An 18,905-nucleotide genomic window follows, 5' to 3' on the forward strand; every position below is an offset into this window, starting at 1 on the left:
TATTACTTGTGCGCAATATTAAAAAAAATCAACATGGGAGCGACGTCATCGGAAGGTACTTTTCTATTGGCTGCTGCTACATGACGTCACTTTTGTACGACACACTTTCAAATGTCTTTATTCCAGTTAATATCAAAATAAATCTATCCCCAAAGGCTCATGCATTAAATGAATTACCAAAGACGAAAAGGAAGGACATTTTTGCTATAATTAGTTATTAATTAGTTAATTTAGTTAGTTTTGTAAACATAAAATTTAGTTTCAGTTAGTTTTCATTTTTTTTTAAAGTGTTTTTGTTTTTATTTAATTTCGTTAACAAAATTGTTTTTTGAATTTTAGTTTTAGTTTTTTCGTGAGTTTTAGTTAACTAAAATAACCTTGGATGAGGGGGTTTGTGCCGGGTTTATATTATATAATAATATATTTTTTAAACAAGTTATTATTATTTTTAATGAACTAGTAGACAGTATGTGCTGCTTTGAAGACCAACTTTTTCTTTTATCGGTCGGTTCCTTAAACGCCAATATGAGATTTGGCAGAGGCACCTTTTGTGGAATTACACTTATAATTCTTTAATTAAAAAATATGCAAGTTTCCTCCTGTACTCAACATCATTAAGCATATAAGGCAAGTTGTAAAATGTCTGACGTCCTCTTGTTTATGTTTAATAAATTTAAAACACCATAAATCATGCTGTTTCTACTAAGTACTGTTTCAAATATTCTCCAGTTTCGATACTGTAAATGTATAGGATGGTATGGCGAGAAACGTTTCTTGGGAGGAGCAATATGGCAGCCTCACGACCTCAAAAGTCTTGGCCTAGCGGCTATCCAGTCACATATATACATATAGATCAGTGGCGTGAACGCGGTTTCCATGGCAACAGACAAAGACCTGAAGACGGACGGCTTCACCAAGGAGGCGTGTCGCAGCATGATCAACCTCATGGACGTATCCTTGCCGCCATTTTTTATTTTTTTATTTTTATTTTTTGCAACCGTCTCCTCTTTGTTTTGAAGTCAAGTCACGTGACTTCAAGTCGGTTTTCTCCTCAACGTCTTCGCTAGACGGACGGCAGCGGGAAACTGGGCCTGGTTGAGTTCCATGTACTTTGGGAGAAGATTAAACGCTACCTGGTAAAAAAAAAAAAAAAAAAACGCTCTCACACACGCTAAACAGGCGCAGGTCGTTTGTGGACTCAGCAAAACTCTTCCTGCTCTCGAACAGACCATATTCAGGAACTATGACCTGGACAAGTCGGGAAGCATGAGCTCCTATGAAATGAGGATGGCGCTGGAGTCGGCAGGTGCGCCGCCGCCGCGTCGCCGTATGCGTGCAACCTTACGTGCGTGAAACTTTTTTGACCCCCTTTTTCCCCTGCGCAGGCTTCAAGCTGACCAATCACCTGTTCCAGCTCATCATCCTGCGATACACGGAGGAAGACATGGCCGTCGACTTTGACAATTTCGTCACGTGTCTGGTTCGCCTGGAGTCCATGTTCAGTGAGTTGTTGTTTGTCTGTGACTCCGCCCACTTAGCAAAAAACAAAACAAAACAAAAAACTCGCACGAACCTACTAACCTTGCCACGCTCGTCGTTTTTGACAGAAACGTTCAAGATCATGGACACGGACGCGGACGGCGTCATCGCGCTCAACTTCTCGCAGGTAAACAGGAAGTGTCCTTACTGCTTTGCTCACCCAGGTTTATTATAGTTTTGGAATTTTTCATTTTAGCTTTGAGGGTTTTTTTTTTTACTTGAATTAGCTTTAATTGGTTTTCAGGGTGGTTCTGTAATGACTCGACAGAGTCGATGAAAAACAGATCCCAAAAACGCAGGCTCAGAGGAGGAAAACAATCTCGATTTATTCTTTTGGGTAAACCGAGGAAACCAATCTTGCTCGCAGGCAAGACAACGAGATTTACAAATGTGTACTTGCACACAGGCAAGGAACACGGAGGTAACACAAAACACTTGCAAAAGGCAAGGACGGAATAGTAAACACAAAACACTTGCAAAAGGCAAGGAACGCGAAGGTAACAAAAAACACTTACAACTGCAAGGAGAACTAACATAACAAAAACACTTGCAAACGGCAAGGAGAACTAACGTAACGAAAACCACTTGCAAAAGGCAAGGACTAGAAAAACACAAAACACTTGCAACCGGCAAGGACTACTCGAAATGTACACGGAATCAATCAACGTGGAAATACAAACAAAAGGCGACGCGGATATACACACGTGAATACAACTTAACCAAGGACGACAGCAGATTCAAAAACTTTACCAAACAGGAGAACGCGGAGAACACTTGGACACAATGGTGAGCAAATAATAATCCGACAGCTGGCTGTTGCTGGTCGGAGTCCTTTTATAATCCTGATTGCCAACTCGATGCAGGTGCGGGGCTGGGGAACGCCCCCCTCGTAATTGGCACTGAAACACATACACAAGAGCACAACAGGGCTGAGAACCGAACCATGACAGTACCCCCCCCTTAACGAACGCCCCTTGGCGGACCACCTGGTTTATCCGGGTGTGCAGCATAGAATGTGTCTAATAAAGACGGGTCCAGGATCCAGGAGCGGGGGATCCACTGGCGCTCCTCAGGTCCGTAGCCCTCCCAGTCCACCAGGTACTGGAAACCCCGGCCCCTGCACCTTGAGTCCAAAATTTCCTTTACTGTGTAGACAGGGTCCCCATCTACCAACCGGGGAGGAGGCGGAGCTGCCGCGGGAGGATTCAGTGGGCTTGGGGTCACAGGCTTAAGGAGGGAGACGTGGAACACCAGATGCACTTTGAGGGAGGAGGGTAGTCGGAGCTTCACTGTCACAGGGTTGATCATGGAGAGAATCTCGAAAGGTCCAATGAAGCGCGGACCCAATTTCTTAGCGCCTCCAGCCAGCCGCAGGTCCCGGGAGGAGAGCCAGACCTTGTCCCCTGGTTGGTAGGCTGGCTCTGGCCGCCGCCGACGATCCGCTATCTCCTTGTTGCGGACCGCCGTGTGGGACAACACTGCTCGTGTTTCCCGCCACACTTTGTGGGCCCGACGTAGGTGCTGCTGAATCGTGGGTAATTCGATGGGGCCCTCTTGTGACGGGAACAGGGGTGGCTGGTAACCGTAAGCCGCCATGAAGGGTGAGCGTCCAGTCGCCGATGACGGCAGAGTATTAGTGGCGTACTCGATCCACGGCAGGTGCGTAGACCAGGATTCTGGGTTGTGTAGGCAAACACATCGGAGGGCGGCTTCCAGGTCCTGATTGGCCCTCTCTGTCTGGCCGTTAGTCTGAGGATGATACCCCGACGATAAGCTGGCTGTGGCTCCCAACAGTTTACAAAATTTCTTCCAGACCTGGGAGATGAACTGCGGCCCACGGTCTGACACTAAGTCCACCGGCAGTCCATGAAGCCTGAATACGTGTCGGATGAGGAGTTGTGCTGTCTCCCAGGATGATGGCAGTTTGGAGAGAGCTACAAAGTGTGTTAGTTTGGAGAACCGGTCTACCACGGTCATAATCACTGTATTACCTCTCGAACTAGGGAGGCCAGTGATGAAGTCTAGGGAAATGTGGGACCACGGCCGCGAAGGGATGGGTAGGGGCCGCAGTAGTCCCGCCGGAGGCTGGTGGGAGGATTTCCCGCATGCACAAGCGGTGCAGGCCTTGACAAACTCGGTGATGTCCTTTCTCATTTCCGGCCACCAGAACCATTGGCCGATGAGGGCGAGAGTTCTATGAATTCCAGGATGACAGGCGATTCTCGAATTGTGACCCCACTGCAGGACCTCCGCCCGCAATGGGTCAGGGACAAACAGTCTCTCGGCTGGGCAATCATCCGGGATTGTGATTCCCTCCAGTGCCTCCGTGACCCTCTTCTCCACCTCCCAGCGCACTGCGCCCACAAAACAATGTTCCGGTAGAACCGGCTCCGTCCCAGTCTCGGGAGTAGCCACGTCATGCATTCTAGACAGCGCATCTGGCTTCTGGTTCCGGGACCCCTGGCGATAGTCCACGACAAAGTTGAATCGGGTGAAGAGTAGGGCCCAGCGTGCCTGTCGCGAGTTGAGTCTCTTTGCGGCCCGGAGGTACGCCAAGTTCTTGTGATCCGTCAGTACTTTGAAGGGTTCCTTGGCGCCCTCCAGCCAGTGTCTCCATTCCTGAAGTGCCAGGACTATCGCCAACAGCTCCCGATTCCCCACGTCGTAGTTGCTCTCCGCCGGACTCAGTCGCCTGGAGAAGAAGGCGCAGGGGTGGAGCTTCCCGTCTTCTGGCGACCGCTGGGACAGGACCGCCCCCACTCCTGAATCCGACGCGTCAACCTCGACCACAAAAGGGACATCAGTGTTAGGGTGGATCAAGACTGGTGGATATATAAACAACTGCTTAAGTACAGTGAAGGCCTCTTCGGCGCTAGGTGTCCACCTAAACGGAACTTTACTCGACGTTAATTTTGTGAGTGGGGCTGCCCGTAAACTATAGTTTCTAATGAACCGACGATAAAAGTTGGCGAAGCCCAAAAACCTCTGCAACTGTTTTCGAGTCTTGGGACTCGGCCACTCGACCACGGCCTGCGTCTTAATTGGATCTGCTCGCAGTTGCCCCCCCTCAATAATAAAGCCCAGGAATTGAACCGACTTAGAATGAAATTCGCATTTCTCTGCCTTGACGTACAGTCGGTTCTCCAAAAGGCGCTGGAGAACCAGGCGAACATGTTGTCGGTGCTCATGCTCGTCGCGCGAGAAGATTAGGATGTCGTCTAAGTAGACGAAACAAAAAACATTCAACATGTCCCGGAGGACATCGTTAATCAAACACTGGAACACCGCCGGAGCATTCGTTAACCCGAAAGGCATAACGCAATATTCAAAATGCCCTAGGGGAGTCTTGAATGCGGTCTTCCATTCATCTCCTTCTCGTATTCGAATCAAGTGGTACGCGCTTCGCAAATCTAACTTTGAAAAGATTCTGGCGGACTTTAACGGAGCGAACGCAGAGTCCAACAGCGGAAGCGGGTATTTATACTTGACGGTAATATCATTCAATCCCCGATAGTCTACACAGGGACGAAGGGTCTTATCTTTCTTCTCAATAAAGAAGAACCCCGCCCCCACGGGTGATTTAGACGGACGGATCTGACCGTTGGCCAGCGAACTCGAGATACATTCCCGGAGGGCTTCTTGTTCAGGCTGGGATACTTGATACAGGCGTGAACTCGGTAGTGGCGCATTGGGAATCAGCTCTATCGCACAATCGTACGGTCTATGGGGCGGCAACGCCTGAGCACGATCCTTACTAAATACTTTTCCTAGATCATGATATTCCTCCGGGACCTGATCGAGGCAAATCGCTTCGGGAGCAGGATTTACGGGAACGGTGGTAGTCCCCTCTTCCGACCTCAAACAGTGGGCGTGACAGAAGGGACTCCAGTTTTCCAACGCGGGCTTATCCCAATCGATGTCGGGATTATGGGTCTTTAGCCACGGGAGACCCAATACTAGGGGAGCAGAACGGGATGGCATAATGAAAAAGCTCCTTTTCTCCACATGATTCCCCGACAGCCTCAAAGTAAGTGGACAGGTAACATGCCGAACCTGCGCCAGGAGACGCCCATCGAGGTCGAAAACCTCCTTAATCTTCTCTAAAGATTCCACCGGGCTCCCTAACGCCTCTACCACACATGGATCGACGAAACAATCGTCTGCCCCCGAATCTATGAGTGCCCTGATCTTCAGACTCATACCGACGCCGGACAACTCCCCTGACAATTCCAACCGTCGGTTTTCACGGCCAGACCTAATCGACGGGCTGGGTTCGGTTCTCCCCGGTTGGTGCTTACCCTGGTTCAAGTCCGTTCCGAACCCCTGGGTCTCGTCGGCACGTCCTCCCAGTTGGGTGGTCGGTCGCGTCCGGCGTGCTGGCTTCGCCGGGAATGAAGCCACCCGATGCCCTGGTTGCCCACAGTAGAGGCAGGCTCCAGCGAGCCACCGACGGCGGCGCTCCTCGTGGTGCAGGCGTCCACCTCCGATCTGCATGGGCTCCCCTCTGTCGGCTGGGGCGTCCGGAAGGGATCGTGCTTCTGCGTCGTCGACGAGGATGAGTTCAGACGTGCGGTGGTCGGCGGCCGGCCCATGCCGCTCACAAGCACGCTCTCGGTGCCGTTCTCGTAGACGGTTATCCAACCGGATGGTTAGCTCAATAAGTCCTTCAAGAGAGTTCGTATCGTCACGGACCGCCAGTTCATCTTTAAGTACAGTATTCAGTCCACGACGAAAAACACTTCGCAACGCACAGTCCTCGAATCCGCTCTCAGCGGCCAAAATACGAAACGCAATCGAGTAGTCTGCGACCGACCTTTCTCCTTGCACAAAGTCTAACAACCGACCTCCGGCCTCCTTCCCCTTGACTGGATGGTCGAACGCACGTTGAAATTCTGAAACAAACGTCGGGAAGGAAGACCGGAGGTCTGGTCGTGAGTTGCTCACCACCATCGCCCATGTAGCGGCTTGACCAGACAGGAGACTCATAATAAAGGCTATTTTGGACTGATCATGAGCATAGGTATACGGTTGCTGGTCGAAAACAAGAGAACACTGATGCAGAAACTGACCGCAACCTCCAGGCTGTCCATCATAACGCGACGGGTGGGGCAAAACGGGTTCCCTGGGTGTAACCGGGGGTGCCAGCGTGGCTGTGACTGTTCGCGGAAGTTCCGGGTGTGGCATCTCGCGAGAACCGAGCTGCATGAGGCTAGCAAACATCTCCTCTACCCGGTGAGCAAGCCTGCCCACCACCTCCTGGAGACCAGATAAAATAGTTTCGGTTTGCCCGACCCGTTGCCCCTGGCTGGCCAACGCCCTTCTCACCTTCTCCGAGTCTGCGGGATCCATGGTCGGATTATTCTGTAATGACTCGACAGAGTCGATGAAAAACAGATCCCAAAAACGCAGGCTCAGAGGAGGAAAACAATCTCGATTTATTCTTTTGGGTAAACCGAGGAAACCAATCTTGCTCGCAGGCAAGACAACGAGATTTACAAATGTGTACTTGCACACAGGCAAGGAACACGGAGGTAACACAAAACACTTGCAAAAGGCAAGGACGGAATAGTAAACACAAAACACTTGCAAAAGGCAAGGAAGGCGAAGGTAACAAAAAACACTTACAACTGCAAGGAGAACTAACATAACAAAAACACTTGCAAACGGCAAGGAGAACTAACGTAACGAAAAACACTTGCAAAAGGCAAGGACTAGAAAAACACAAAACACTTGCAACCGGCAAGGACTACTCGAAATGTACACGGAATCAATCAACGTGGAAAATACAAACAAAAGGCAAGATATACACACGTGAATACAACTTAACCAAGGACGACAGCAGATTCAAAAACTTTACCAAACAGGAGAACGCGGAGAACACTTGGACACAATGGTGAGCAAATAATAATCCGACAGCTGGCTGTTGCTGGTCGGAGTCCTTTTATAATCCTGATTGCCAACTCGATGCAGGTGCGGGGCTGGGGAACGCCCCCCTCGTAATTGGCACTGAAACACATACACAAGAGCACAACAGGGCTGAGAACCGAACCATGACAGGTTCTGTTTAGGGGTAGGAACCACTCGCTACGTTACGGTACGATACGTTATGTGATACAAGGCTCAACGATAACGATTATATCACGATATAACGATACCACAATTATCGATGTATTGCTCAGGTAATAAATCATCAATAATCTACGATAAAACTAATCATGAAATAATAAAATATAATTAAATACTGAATAAAAATAAAAGAAAAATCAAATAAATATCAATGAATAATAAATAAATAATAAAATTTGAAGAAATTATCAAAAAATAATAATTCATAATATATGTAAAAATAATATAGATATAATATAAATACTAGTGCTGTCAAACGATAAAATTTTTTTAATCTGATTAATCACACTTTTAAATTTTGATTAATCACGATTAATCAGCTAAATTACTCGCGTATTTGCGTAATATAAAATAAATACAAAATACCGTAATATTTTGACATTAACGCATTTTATTATCTGAATGTCATTTGCAAACATTGATTTAATGCATGTACGCAATTGCATGCATGCGTGTATTGCTCAAAACGTAACAGCATCATAACAATTGGGTGCAATTCAGCAATTAATTAAACGCAAATTACTTTTGTTTTATCTAAAGTCCCGTCGGGGTGTTTTTTAAAGCGAAATTTACCACCAAGCACACCAACTGGAGTCACCCCGCTCATTTTGGAACAACAGGCATAGGAAATGCCGTGCATTGACCGAATCACTGACCTGCGCAGCCTTCAATGTAACCATCCGCGGCTACGTTCAAGGCTCAAGTGCGGTCCAAAAAAATAGTGCGATTAATCTGAGTTAATATGTGATTAATTTAACTTTTTTCTGTGATTAATTAATATATTAACGCTTTAACTTTGACAGCCCTAATAAATACATAATATAATAATATAATATAAGCGGTCAAGAAAATGGATGGATGGAATATATAAATATCCATCCATCCATCCATCCATCCATCCATCCATCCATCCATTTTCTTGACCGCTTATTCCTCACAAAGGTCACGGGGGGTGCTGGAGCCTATCTCAGCTGGCTCTGGGCAGTAGGCGGGGTACACTCTGGCCTGGTTGCCAGCCAATCGCAGGAATACATAAATATATATAATATACAGGACTGTCTCGGGAAATTAGAATATTGTGCTAAAGTCCATCATTTTCTGTAATGCAATTAAATAAGCAAAAATGCCATACATTCTGGATTCATTACAAATCAACTGAAATATTGCAAGCCTTTTATTGTTTTAATATTGCTGATTATGGCTTTTTTTTTCTTCTTTTTTTTTTATTTAACTTGGTCTGAGGAAGTATTCTAATATTTTGATATAGGATATTTTGAGTTTTCTTAAGATGCAAGCCATAATTAGCAAGATTAAAATAATAAAAGGCTTGCAATATTTCAGTTGATTTGTAATGAATCCAGAATGTATGGCATTTTTGCTTATTTAATTGCATTACAGAAAATAATGACTTTAGCACAATATTCAAATTTTCTGAGACAGTCCTTTATATATTAAAAATATATATCATAATAATAAAAAAATTAAGCCAATGAGTCTTCTTCGCCTGAAGACTTCCATTTCCCTGCCACTCTTATGAGGCACTCACCCTAGTGGCCCACCAAGTAATTGCTCAATAAGTCATGAAGAATGGAGCCATTATAGTGGCTGTATATTAACGTCAAATATCGTCATACTTGCGAAAGAAAATATCGATAATCTATCGGGAGACAAAGTATCATGATTTATCGCCATATTGATATATCGTCACACTCCTCGTTAGTTTTGATTAGTTTTAGTTATTTAATAAATGCTTAGTTTTAGTTTCATTTTAGTTTTTCAAAAATGTGTTTTACTTGTGCGCAATATTCAAAAACCGCCATGGGAGCGACATCATCTTTTGGTGCTTTTCTATTGGCTGCTGCGAGATGACGTCACTTCTGTGTGACGCATTTTCAAACGTCCTTATTCCGTTTAATATTAAAATAAATCGACTTAAAATCATATTTCAAATCATCAAAGGCTCGCATTAAATTAATAACCAAAGGTGAAAATAAAGGACATTTTTGCTATCATTATAGTTAGTTTTACTTAGTTTTGTAAACATAAAATGTAGTTTTTCAGTTTTTTTAAACTGCATTTTCGTTTTTATTTTTATTTTATGAACGAAATTGCTTTTGAAATTTTACTTGTCTCGTGAGTTTGCGTTCACTAAAATCACCTTTTTGCTGACTTCCTCATGCGTCACCACTTCCTGTTTCTTCTTGCAGTGGCTGTCCCTCACCATGTTCGCCTAGACGCCAGTGGACGGTGTCGTCTGGTGCCTAAAGACGCCATTGTGACCTCATCGTCAGTCATGCTGGGACGTTTCCCAGAACGTAAATAATTGCCAAGGAGCAGTGGGGGTCAAAAACTCATTTTTTGTCATGGGCCACATCGCATGGGCAGTTAACTCATTTGCTCCCAAAAACGTATAAATGCGTTCTTTTTCCAAGGTATTAAGTGTCCCAAAGATGTATTAATACGTTTTTTTATGTTTGTTTGGTTTTTTATGCTAGCGCATACAGAAGGTTTGATGTAGCCTCTCAACTGCAAAGAACGGTTGAATAAATGGTAGTTGTTACACAAAGGACCATCAGGTGGCAGCAGAGTATAAGAGATCAACCAGGGCCATGTTGAAAAAAAAGCTCAAATATAATTCTAAATAGATTTGTGAATAATGATTAAACCTAATTATATTCTAATGCTTAATTGCTGCAAAATTGAAACAGATAGAAATGTACTTTTTTTCCTGATGAAAGAAGAGACTTTAATCTTTCTTTTGGTAGGTTCCATGTTTTGATAGCAAGCAAATGCAATATTCTGTGGGCCTTTCACAAACAGTCCAAATCCAGTCAAACAGCTTCTGTGAAAAGTGGTTGCTGGGAGTAAATGAGTTAACAACTGTGAAAACCATTTCAATGTATCGTCATCTCATCACATTACTACACGTACACACAATTGGCCCTGAAATTGAAAGTTATATGCACCTCTCAAAAAACGTTAGAGAGAGTCAGATTCTGGTTGAAAATTCAGGATGGACTGAAAATGCGCTATGAAAATGTTTGGTAAAAGTCAAACTAAAGTAATTTGTAAAGGTTTATCGTGCATTTTCGGTTCATCATGAAATTTTGCTCTTTAGAGGGATACTTGAACAATTTGTAGTAGTGAAAAGTTCATATTTTGTCTATAATTAATGTGGTAAAAGTTCATTATTTATCATGTACAATGAATACCTTTAAAAAGCAATTTTTCTACTTGCTGTCGAGTGATGATGACATCACCTGTGCTGACCAATCATGGCTCACCTGCACTGTATAAAGTGTGACCGTTACCTACTTAAATAAATTGTGGCAACAACGTGACAATTAATATAATTGAGTAGATTTTAACTACTTCATCTTTGATTAAAAACAATTGATTTAACTAAGTAGTTTTAAACAAAATTTGGCCATGGTGGGCTTTGGCCAGAAACGGAAGTGTTTAGCAATTAAAATAAAAGAAATGTCATTGAGTAGTATTAACTAATTTTTCAACTTTGCTGACATTACTGATAAAACATAATTAAATTATACTTATTGATATTTACCTGATTTTATTCAGACAAAATGAGTTCATATAACTGACTGATTATTCAAATTTGATTACACCAACATAATATTATACCAAACTAAATAGTGTCATTTTATTATGTACAGTTTACTAGAATATATTGTGTAACTATTAATTTAGCCCATTCATGCTTTTTTCCAGTGTGTTTTCTGTGTTGTCTGGTTGTCAGCACAGGTGATGTCATCATCAGTCTAGAGCAAGTAGAAAAATCTTTTTTTTAAAGGTATTAATTGTACATGAAAAAGTCACAATTAATTAGAGACAAAATATGAACTTTTTACTGCTGAAAATGGCTCAACGAGTCAAGTATCCCTTTAAAAAAGCCGATATCGATATTTTTCCTTGAGCAGTGAATATTGCTAACAACAAATTGAATTAGGAATCACAAATCGTGGAGTATTGTGGCATGCAAATATTGAAGTGTGTAGCTGTTCAATTTTTGTGAAGAAGGGATTATTTGTTCAAGCTGAAGAAAAAAAAAGGGCCATTTTAGTACAGATTTTTGTGTCAAAATGAAAAAAAACAAAAAAAACCATGTAACCAGAAATGGAGATCCACAATTTGCTTTTCGTTGGCCACGTCAAGTAAAGCGTTGGGCATTATATCTGGCCCGCATGCCTTAAGTTTGACACCTTGCGGATTTTAGTTTAGCCTTTTGTAACCTCGCCACCATCTTGTGTGCACGGGATGCCAATTTTGTTTTTGTACATTTGCGGCAATGTGCTTCAAGGCCAAACCGTACGCAAACATGGGGGCACAAAAAACAGCTTTGATCGATGCTTTCTTGTGCCAAACTGCATGGGCGCCATTTTTGGAGCACCTATGATGCTCTGCACGTCTGTGTTTTTTTTTTAATGATGCAGCAATAACACTTTTATAACTCTGAAAGAACAACTTCCTGTTTACACGCATTGTAAAAGCCAATCAAAATCACACTGTGTTGTAATAAATAACCTTTATTAACAATAGAAAAAAACTTGTACATGTTTATTAACTGCAAACTAATAAACAAATAACAAAACAAGGAGGAACAGAATGTTAGAGCTTTGGAATGGAACGAGAAGGAAAAGTTTGACTCAGGCGTTGTTGTTGTTGTGCTCCATCCTGGTCACCATGGTAAAGATGAGCCGCTCCAGTTGCTCCGCCCTCTGCTTGCCCGTCTGGAGGACCTCGTCATGGTTGGCCTTCTCCTCGCTGTCGTAGTCCATCACCGCCTGGTTGGTGATCAGTGACAGGGCGAAGACGCGCATGCCGCAGTGGCGCGCCACGATCACCTCGTGGACCGTGCTCATACCTATGCATATGTGGGAAAGGGGAGATATCAGCTAAGAAACAAAGGTTATTTGAGTTCATGAAAACTAACGGGAAAAACTGAAATTCAAAAAAACAGTTTAGTTCACGGACTAAATCAATAACAAAAATGCTTTTTTAATTTATTTTTGCAATCAGGATGTAACGATACTGACAATATCGTGATGTCGCAATATAAAAACTGCCACAATATATCGTCGCTGTCACGATATTGAAAGCAGCGCATCTGTTAAAAAAAAAGGTTGATTTCCATTTTTGCAGTTCGAGCACCCTGTGGTGGCTAGTTTTTTTTAATGCAGTTTAATTTTCACAAGGCATGTTTTGGCCCTTCTATATGTTCAATGTGTGGAGGAACTCAATGTGTGCTTGTTAGTGCCTCAAAATATATATTATATTTATCTATTTTTTTGTATTTATAATATTTATATTTTTCATTGCTGTAATGTACGAAAACACAATATTGTGTGCGGTTTTTTTTTTGTTTTTTTTTTACAAAATTATGGCCTTTTGTATCGCCAATCTCCCAATAATATCGTGATTATTATATCGTGACCTTCATATTGTGATGTTTGGATATTGTTACATCCCTAATTTACAAAACGAACTAAAACTATAATTCTAGCAAAACTGTCCTTTGTTTTAGTCTTTGGTAATTAATTGAATACATGAGCCTTTGGGGATGATTTTAAATGTGATTTTAAGTCCATTTATTTTGATATGAACCGGAATAACGACGTTTGAAAATGTGTCACACACATCCACGTCATCCAGCGGCAGCCAATAGAAAAGCACCAAAAGATGACGTCGCTCCCATTTTTTTTAATTTTTTTTTTAAATATTGCGCACAAGTACTAAAACTAAAGCTAATGCTGAAACTAACTAAAATTTATTAAATAACTAAAACTAATAATAAAAACTAACAGAACCACCCTGAAAACTAATTAAAACGAACTAAATAAAAAAAAACACAAAAAAAAACAAAAAATAAAAAGGCCATGCTTGTAACTTGAAGTTTCAGAAGACTTGAGACTGACTTAAGAAATGCCAAGTGGCACTGGTTATATCGCGCAAGTAACTCACCGACGGCATCAGCGCCGAGTTTGTGCAGCATCCTGCACTCGGCGATGGTCTCAAACGACGGGCCGCCCAGCACGGCGTAGACGCCCTCTCTCAGGAAGTCCCCGAAGCCCAGTTCCTGGCCCACGTCCATGGCCAGCTGCTGAAGCTCGCGGTCATACGCGTCCGACATGCACGGGAAGCGCACGCCGAACCTGAGTTGATTCCAGACGCCACGCTTTTACCATATCGTGTCTGCTTGCTTTTTTTTGCGCGTGATCGGTGTCCTTACCTGTCGTCGTTGAGTCCGGCCAGCGGGTTGTTCCCGGCAAAGCCCGGCATGTTGATGTGGTCTTTCATGATCATGACGTCTCCCACCTTGAAGTCCTGATTGAGGCCGCCCGCCGCGTTGGTCAGTAGCACCGTGTCCACGCCCAGCAACTTGAAGATGCGCATGGGCAGCGTGATCTGAAAGGCAACAAATATAAACGCACAAAAAAAATGTGCTTAAAAGGAACACGCAACTTCTGAAAAAAGTAACCGGCTATTCTGTGAAATGGTTCATTTCAACAATTTATCTTGAGCGATTATGATTTTACGGAAGTGTATTGCATTCACTTGAAAACAAAAAAAAAAAAACTCCTGTCTTTCTGACTCATGTTTGGGGGAGCTTTGTTTTTTGAGTAATTTTATTTTTCTGTTTTTCTGAATATTTTTTTTCTGTCATAAAAAAAACAGGGGAAAAAATTCTGAATAACAGGAGGAAAAATTACTCAGAAAAACATGGGGGGAATTATTCAGAAAAACATTATTTAAAAAAAAAACAAAAAAAACAGGGCACCAACTTCTGTTTTTCAGAGTAATTTTATTTATTTATTTTCTTTAACCTCTGAACTGCAAGTAAGGCCTCCGGCCTTCTACTAACTGCCTACAAGCTGTATATGTCTCACCTATAACGTATAGTTTAATAGTCTGTGCGCAAGGTGGGAGTAACAAGATGGCCGCCCTGTGACTTCAACGACTTGCACTGACGTGTATGGACTATCGTCTATTCAGTCATATATACAGGTGAGTGGTGTGCAACAAGTCACTTGGAGTTCAGAGGTAAAAAAAAAACAAAAAAACAAAACAAAACAAAATACTCCGAAAACCAGAAGTTGGTGCTCTGTTTTTTGTTTTTTTTTTATAATTTTTTTTCCCCTGTTTTTTTTAATAGTTTTACCCATGTTTTCTTAATATTTTTTCTCCTGTTTTTTCTGAGTAATTTTTTTTCCTCTTATCTGAATATTTTTTTTCATTTTTCAGATTTTTTTTTTGATGACAGAAAAAAAAATCTGTAAAAAATATTCAGAAAAACAGAAATATTTTTTATCTGTTTTTTTAAAATATTTTTTTCTGTTTTTAAAAAAAAATGTTTTTCCCCCTGTTTTTCTGAATATTTTTTTCTCCTGTTTTTCTGAATATTTTTTTCCTCTTGTTTTTCTGAATATTTTTTTTTATTTTTTTTACGACAGAAAAAAATATTCAGCAAAAAAAATTCAGAAAAACAGGAGAAAAAAATATTCTGAAAAACAGGGGGAAAAAAACAAAGTTCCCCCAAAAAAATAGTCAGAATAACAGGAGTTTTTTTTATTTTTATTTTCCTTCAAGTGAATGCAATACGCTTCCGTATTATAGCACTTTTTAATGAATATTTTTACGTTAAGTACTGTATCGGGCATTTTGGACAGTAGTGATCATCGTGACATATTGCGTGAGTAAAATACACATTGTATGACATGGCTGCCAGTGACAACATAGAACTCACAAAGAATTATATTAAGGTGGAATTACGCCTTACAGCAAAGAAGCACTTCTTTAAAAGCAGTACAGTTACACTATTTAGGATCGAAGTGTTCTTTTTCGCGCCCATTACGTCAGCGAACTCCCATTGAAATGATCAACGGTAACTTTCGTTTTTCGCACGGGATACGTCGCCACGATCACGTGACCAGGTCAATGGCGTTCTCCACCGTGTTCTTATTTTGATACTTTAATCGGTTTAAAAGAAAATTCAGAGAATAAGATACCAGAGATTTATTTGCACTTTTATTCTTTATACACAATGCCTAATCCAATACTGGAAAACGACTTATAAATCTTGTATCGCTTTAAAAGCCCGGCGGGGTGCCGTCATGACGTTATTATAGCCTAGCAACCAACCTTCTGGATTGGGTAGCCCTCGTACAGGTGGAAGCGGCCCTGCATGCACACGCATGATCGCCCCTTCAGTTTTCCAAAAACGAGCCGTCCGGCGTGTCCGTGCACTGTAATGTCGACCAAAGTGCAAAATCAGCCGAACTTGCCGGCAAGATTTTAGCGTGGCAGATCGACTCGGACTCACCCGTGCTGTGCGGGAAGTTTGGGATGTCCCTGTAGTTGAACACCACCTGGTCCTTCAACATTTCCGCCAGGCCGCCGAGGCCCGAGCCGCACACGATGCCGACGGAAGGCCGCACGTCGGTCTGAGCAAGCAGCCAATCGGCGGTGGCTTTACAGTCCTCGTACGTGTAGTGGCTGCAGCACCAGAAAAAAAATGCGACACATAACTTTATTATCGTCCTTTTTGTACTTACATTTGTCAATAGTAAAAGCATAGGATAAAGGAAAGTTTATAAGAATCATCTCTTACTATACATAATGTTGTTGTGGCATTCCCACATGTTATTCGGCTTTTTATTCTCCACACTTTTTTTGGCGTGTAATAACTCCCACATAATACTTCCGATTTAAACCGTTCTTTTTTCAACTTGCTTCAAAAATTCACGCCATCTTGGGAATATATCGTGTGATTTCACAGTACTTACGGCATTTGCACAATTTAATATTAAAGATCAACTTTTGCCCATTCATTTTCAATGGGACTGACATTGTACTTTTCCTAAGTCCCACTTTCCACGCCCATTTCCATACATACAACTTCTCATCATTACAAGCTCTGTGATACTGCTCAGTGGTGCACTTGGTAAAATGCATTGTCCAGTAACCAGGAGGTTGTGGGTTCGAATCCTACCTCCGACTGTACATTGCAAATGTATCCATGGCAATTATGCTAAGTATACCAACTATCCAAGTTCCACTTTTCCATCTAAATGAAGGACGTGTACTGCATGCCTAAGTGGCACTATCACGTGAATTTTATTTATTTTTTATTTTTTTGCATTTTTCCATTGGATATCATTCGTTCCATTTTTACATCTAAATGAATGGAGGGTACTTTCAGATAACACTTTTACATATAAATAGGCCATTAGCCATGATTTTCAACCAACCAAGTCACATGTTACATACTTGCCTGGCGTGAGAGAGACATGTAAGTGCGTTGGTTCAAATCTTGCTTAAGATTAATTAATTATGATTTCATTAGACTTAATATATTCATTTTGGATGAACTTAATTCAATCGTGTGTTAAAAATTGAAGCAATTTTATTAAGTTGGTGAACAAGTGTAATTTTGTGTCATTTTTTCCCCCCTTGGTTGCATCGCTTCCAGTACATGTTCACATCCCCCCCCCCCCCCCCCCCCCCAAAAAAAAAAAAAAAACAACAACAACAAATCGGCCTCAGTAACACTGGTTAAAATAACTCTATTAACTCTCTATTAACTCTGTTAACTCTTCCTAATAGCCTATATTGTTTCTTTATCCAAATAATATTCCAAATCCATCCCCAACATTCCAACATTTTATCCATTCTATATTGGATTGGTCACAGCAAAACCTGTTCCAGACAACTTCGACTGTCAAAACACATTTCGAATTGGAGGTTTATTTCAATGTGTAACTAGACTAAGTGCAATTTCTGGAGCAATTGCGTGGGAATACTGGAAGCTGAATACCAATAGCTGAATGCTAAGATTTGAATACATGTAGAATGCTTATGAAGTAAATTGAGAGACAAAATATGAAATGATGACCTCCTGGTTACTGGACAATTCGCTTTACCAACTGTGCCACTGAGCAGTATGAGACACCTAGTAATGATGATAAGTTATATGTATGGAAGTGGGCGTGGAAAGTGATACTTAGAAAAAGTTCAATGTCTGTCCCATTGAAAATGAATGGGGAAAAGTTGATATTGATATACCCTGGGAGGCGTGATTTTTTTTTTAAGCTAGTTGAAATTTGAACAGTGTAAATTGGAAGTATTATTGTGGGAGTTGTTAGGTGGCAAAAAAGTGTGGAGAATAAAAATCACAATAGCATATGTGGGAATGCTGAAAAGCATTCCTACAATTAAGTAGCTAGGCTTTACTATGTTGGCGCTCTAATGAAAGCCTTCAAACAAAATTGAGAGATATGTATATCATGATGTTCATGACTTACCACTTGTGGCCTTGAGGAAACATGATGGCGCAGTACTCACAAGAAGTAGGAGGATGAAAAATGGAAGAAAAAAAAAAGTTATTTAACGTTGTCACGTTGCGTGCTATGTTGTCTCTTGCTTTCTTAGTGAGTGCGCCCAATTTATAAGGCAGCCCCCTTTTTCGAATGACGCAGGAGCAAGGAACACTGATTGGTTCAAATGGCACTCCTTCACCCGCCCCCCGGAACCACCCCTTCCTTCTTTTTGTTTTTGGGGAAATGATGACATCCTGATTCATTAATTCGTCAACACTAGTTCCCATCAACGTTGTACGTTTTGCAACATAGTTTCTTGTAAAAACACACCCATGATTTTCACTCACATGCACCCACGCAGCCGGGCACATTATGTCACTTTGTACTTTTCACCCTGTGTACAGTGTTTGTGGTGTTTGTTGGCTTCAAATCCAAAAAGTCATAAAAGACAAATAAAAATCTTTACTGGTTCCACAAAGTCAACCTTGACTGTTCCCACTTGTTATCTCCCAGACAGGCTGTCCTCTTGGACAAGCTGCAGTTTCAGTCATAACAGAAGACAACGTCAACATGGCAGGAGTGTACACACCTTGACCTTTACGGTACTATATGTTGATCGATACTATATAGGAGTCATCAATAAAGTTTCAGTGGGATAAAAAAAAGGGACAGGGGGCCGAGATAAAACAAAGCTAAACAAACAAAACAAAAGGTCATTCAAGTTCAAAACAGCTTCTTTTTTTTTCTTTCAAAGAAACATGTGAACCAGGTCGGTCATCGCATTCCATGTCGTCAAACAGAAATGTGCAAAGCCAATCGATGATATAGGAGACCTCATGAGACAGACACCCTCGCGACTCACGAGGTCTCGTTGCGTCCACGGGGCTACGTTAGCCTGACAGGAGT

At 42.0% G+C, this 18,905-nt stretch overlaps 2 protein-coding genes across 5 annotated transcripts in view; one reads left to right on the top strand and one right to left on the bottom strand.

Moving 5' to 3' along the window:
- Positions 1–13,053, top strand: part of capn1 (calpain 1) — a 34,618-nt gene extending 21,565 nt beyond the window's left edge. For 3 of the 4 annotated variants that reach the window (XM_077499624.1, XM_077499623.1, XM_077499622.1), the window contains 6 exons: positions 887–951; positions 1,068–1,136; positions 1,228–1,306; positions 1,386–1,502; positions 1,608–1,666; positions 9,873–13,053. In XM_077499624.1, the coding sequence (XP_077355750.1) occupies positions 887–951; positions 1,068–1,136; positions 1,228–1,306; positions 1,386–1,502; positions 1,608–1,666; positions 9,873–9,899 (416 nt within the window). In that variant the 3' untranslated portion in view covers positions 9,900–13,053. Of the gene's footprint in view, positions 1–852; positions 952–1,067; positions 1,137–1,227; positions 1,307–1,385; positions 1,503–1,607; positions 1,667–9,872 lie in introns of those variants that run through there. The other variant, XR_013278976.1, reaches the window with a different exon arrangement.
- pnp5a (purine nucleoside phosphorylase 5a) lies at positions 12,194–18,153 on the bottom strand. The gene is made up of 6 exons (XM_077499627.1): positions 17,985–18,153; positions 16,004–16,176; positions 15,823–15,926; positions 13,913–14,088; positions 13,645–13,835; positions 12,194–12,547 (listed from the first exon to the last, which is right to left on the bottom strand). Exons 1-6 carry the CDS (start codon positions 18,005–18,007, stop codon positions 12,330–12,332), a joined length of 885 nt encoding a protein of 294 aa, XP_077355753.1. The 5' UTR covers positions 18,008–18,153; the 3' UTR covers positions 12,194–12,329.
- Between the last annotated feature and the right edge of the window lie 752 nt (positions 18,154–18,905).

Source organism: Festucalex cinctus, chromosome 16, assembly GCF_051991245.1.
Source record: "Festucalex cinctus isolate MCC-2025b chromosome 16, RoL_Fcin_1.0, whole genome shotgun sequence".
Taxonomy (NCBI): Eukaryota; Metazoa; Chordata; class Actinopteri; order Syngnathiformes; family Syngnathidae; genus Festucalex; species Festucalex cinctus.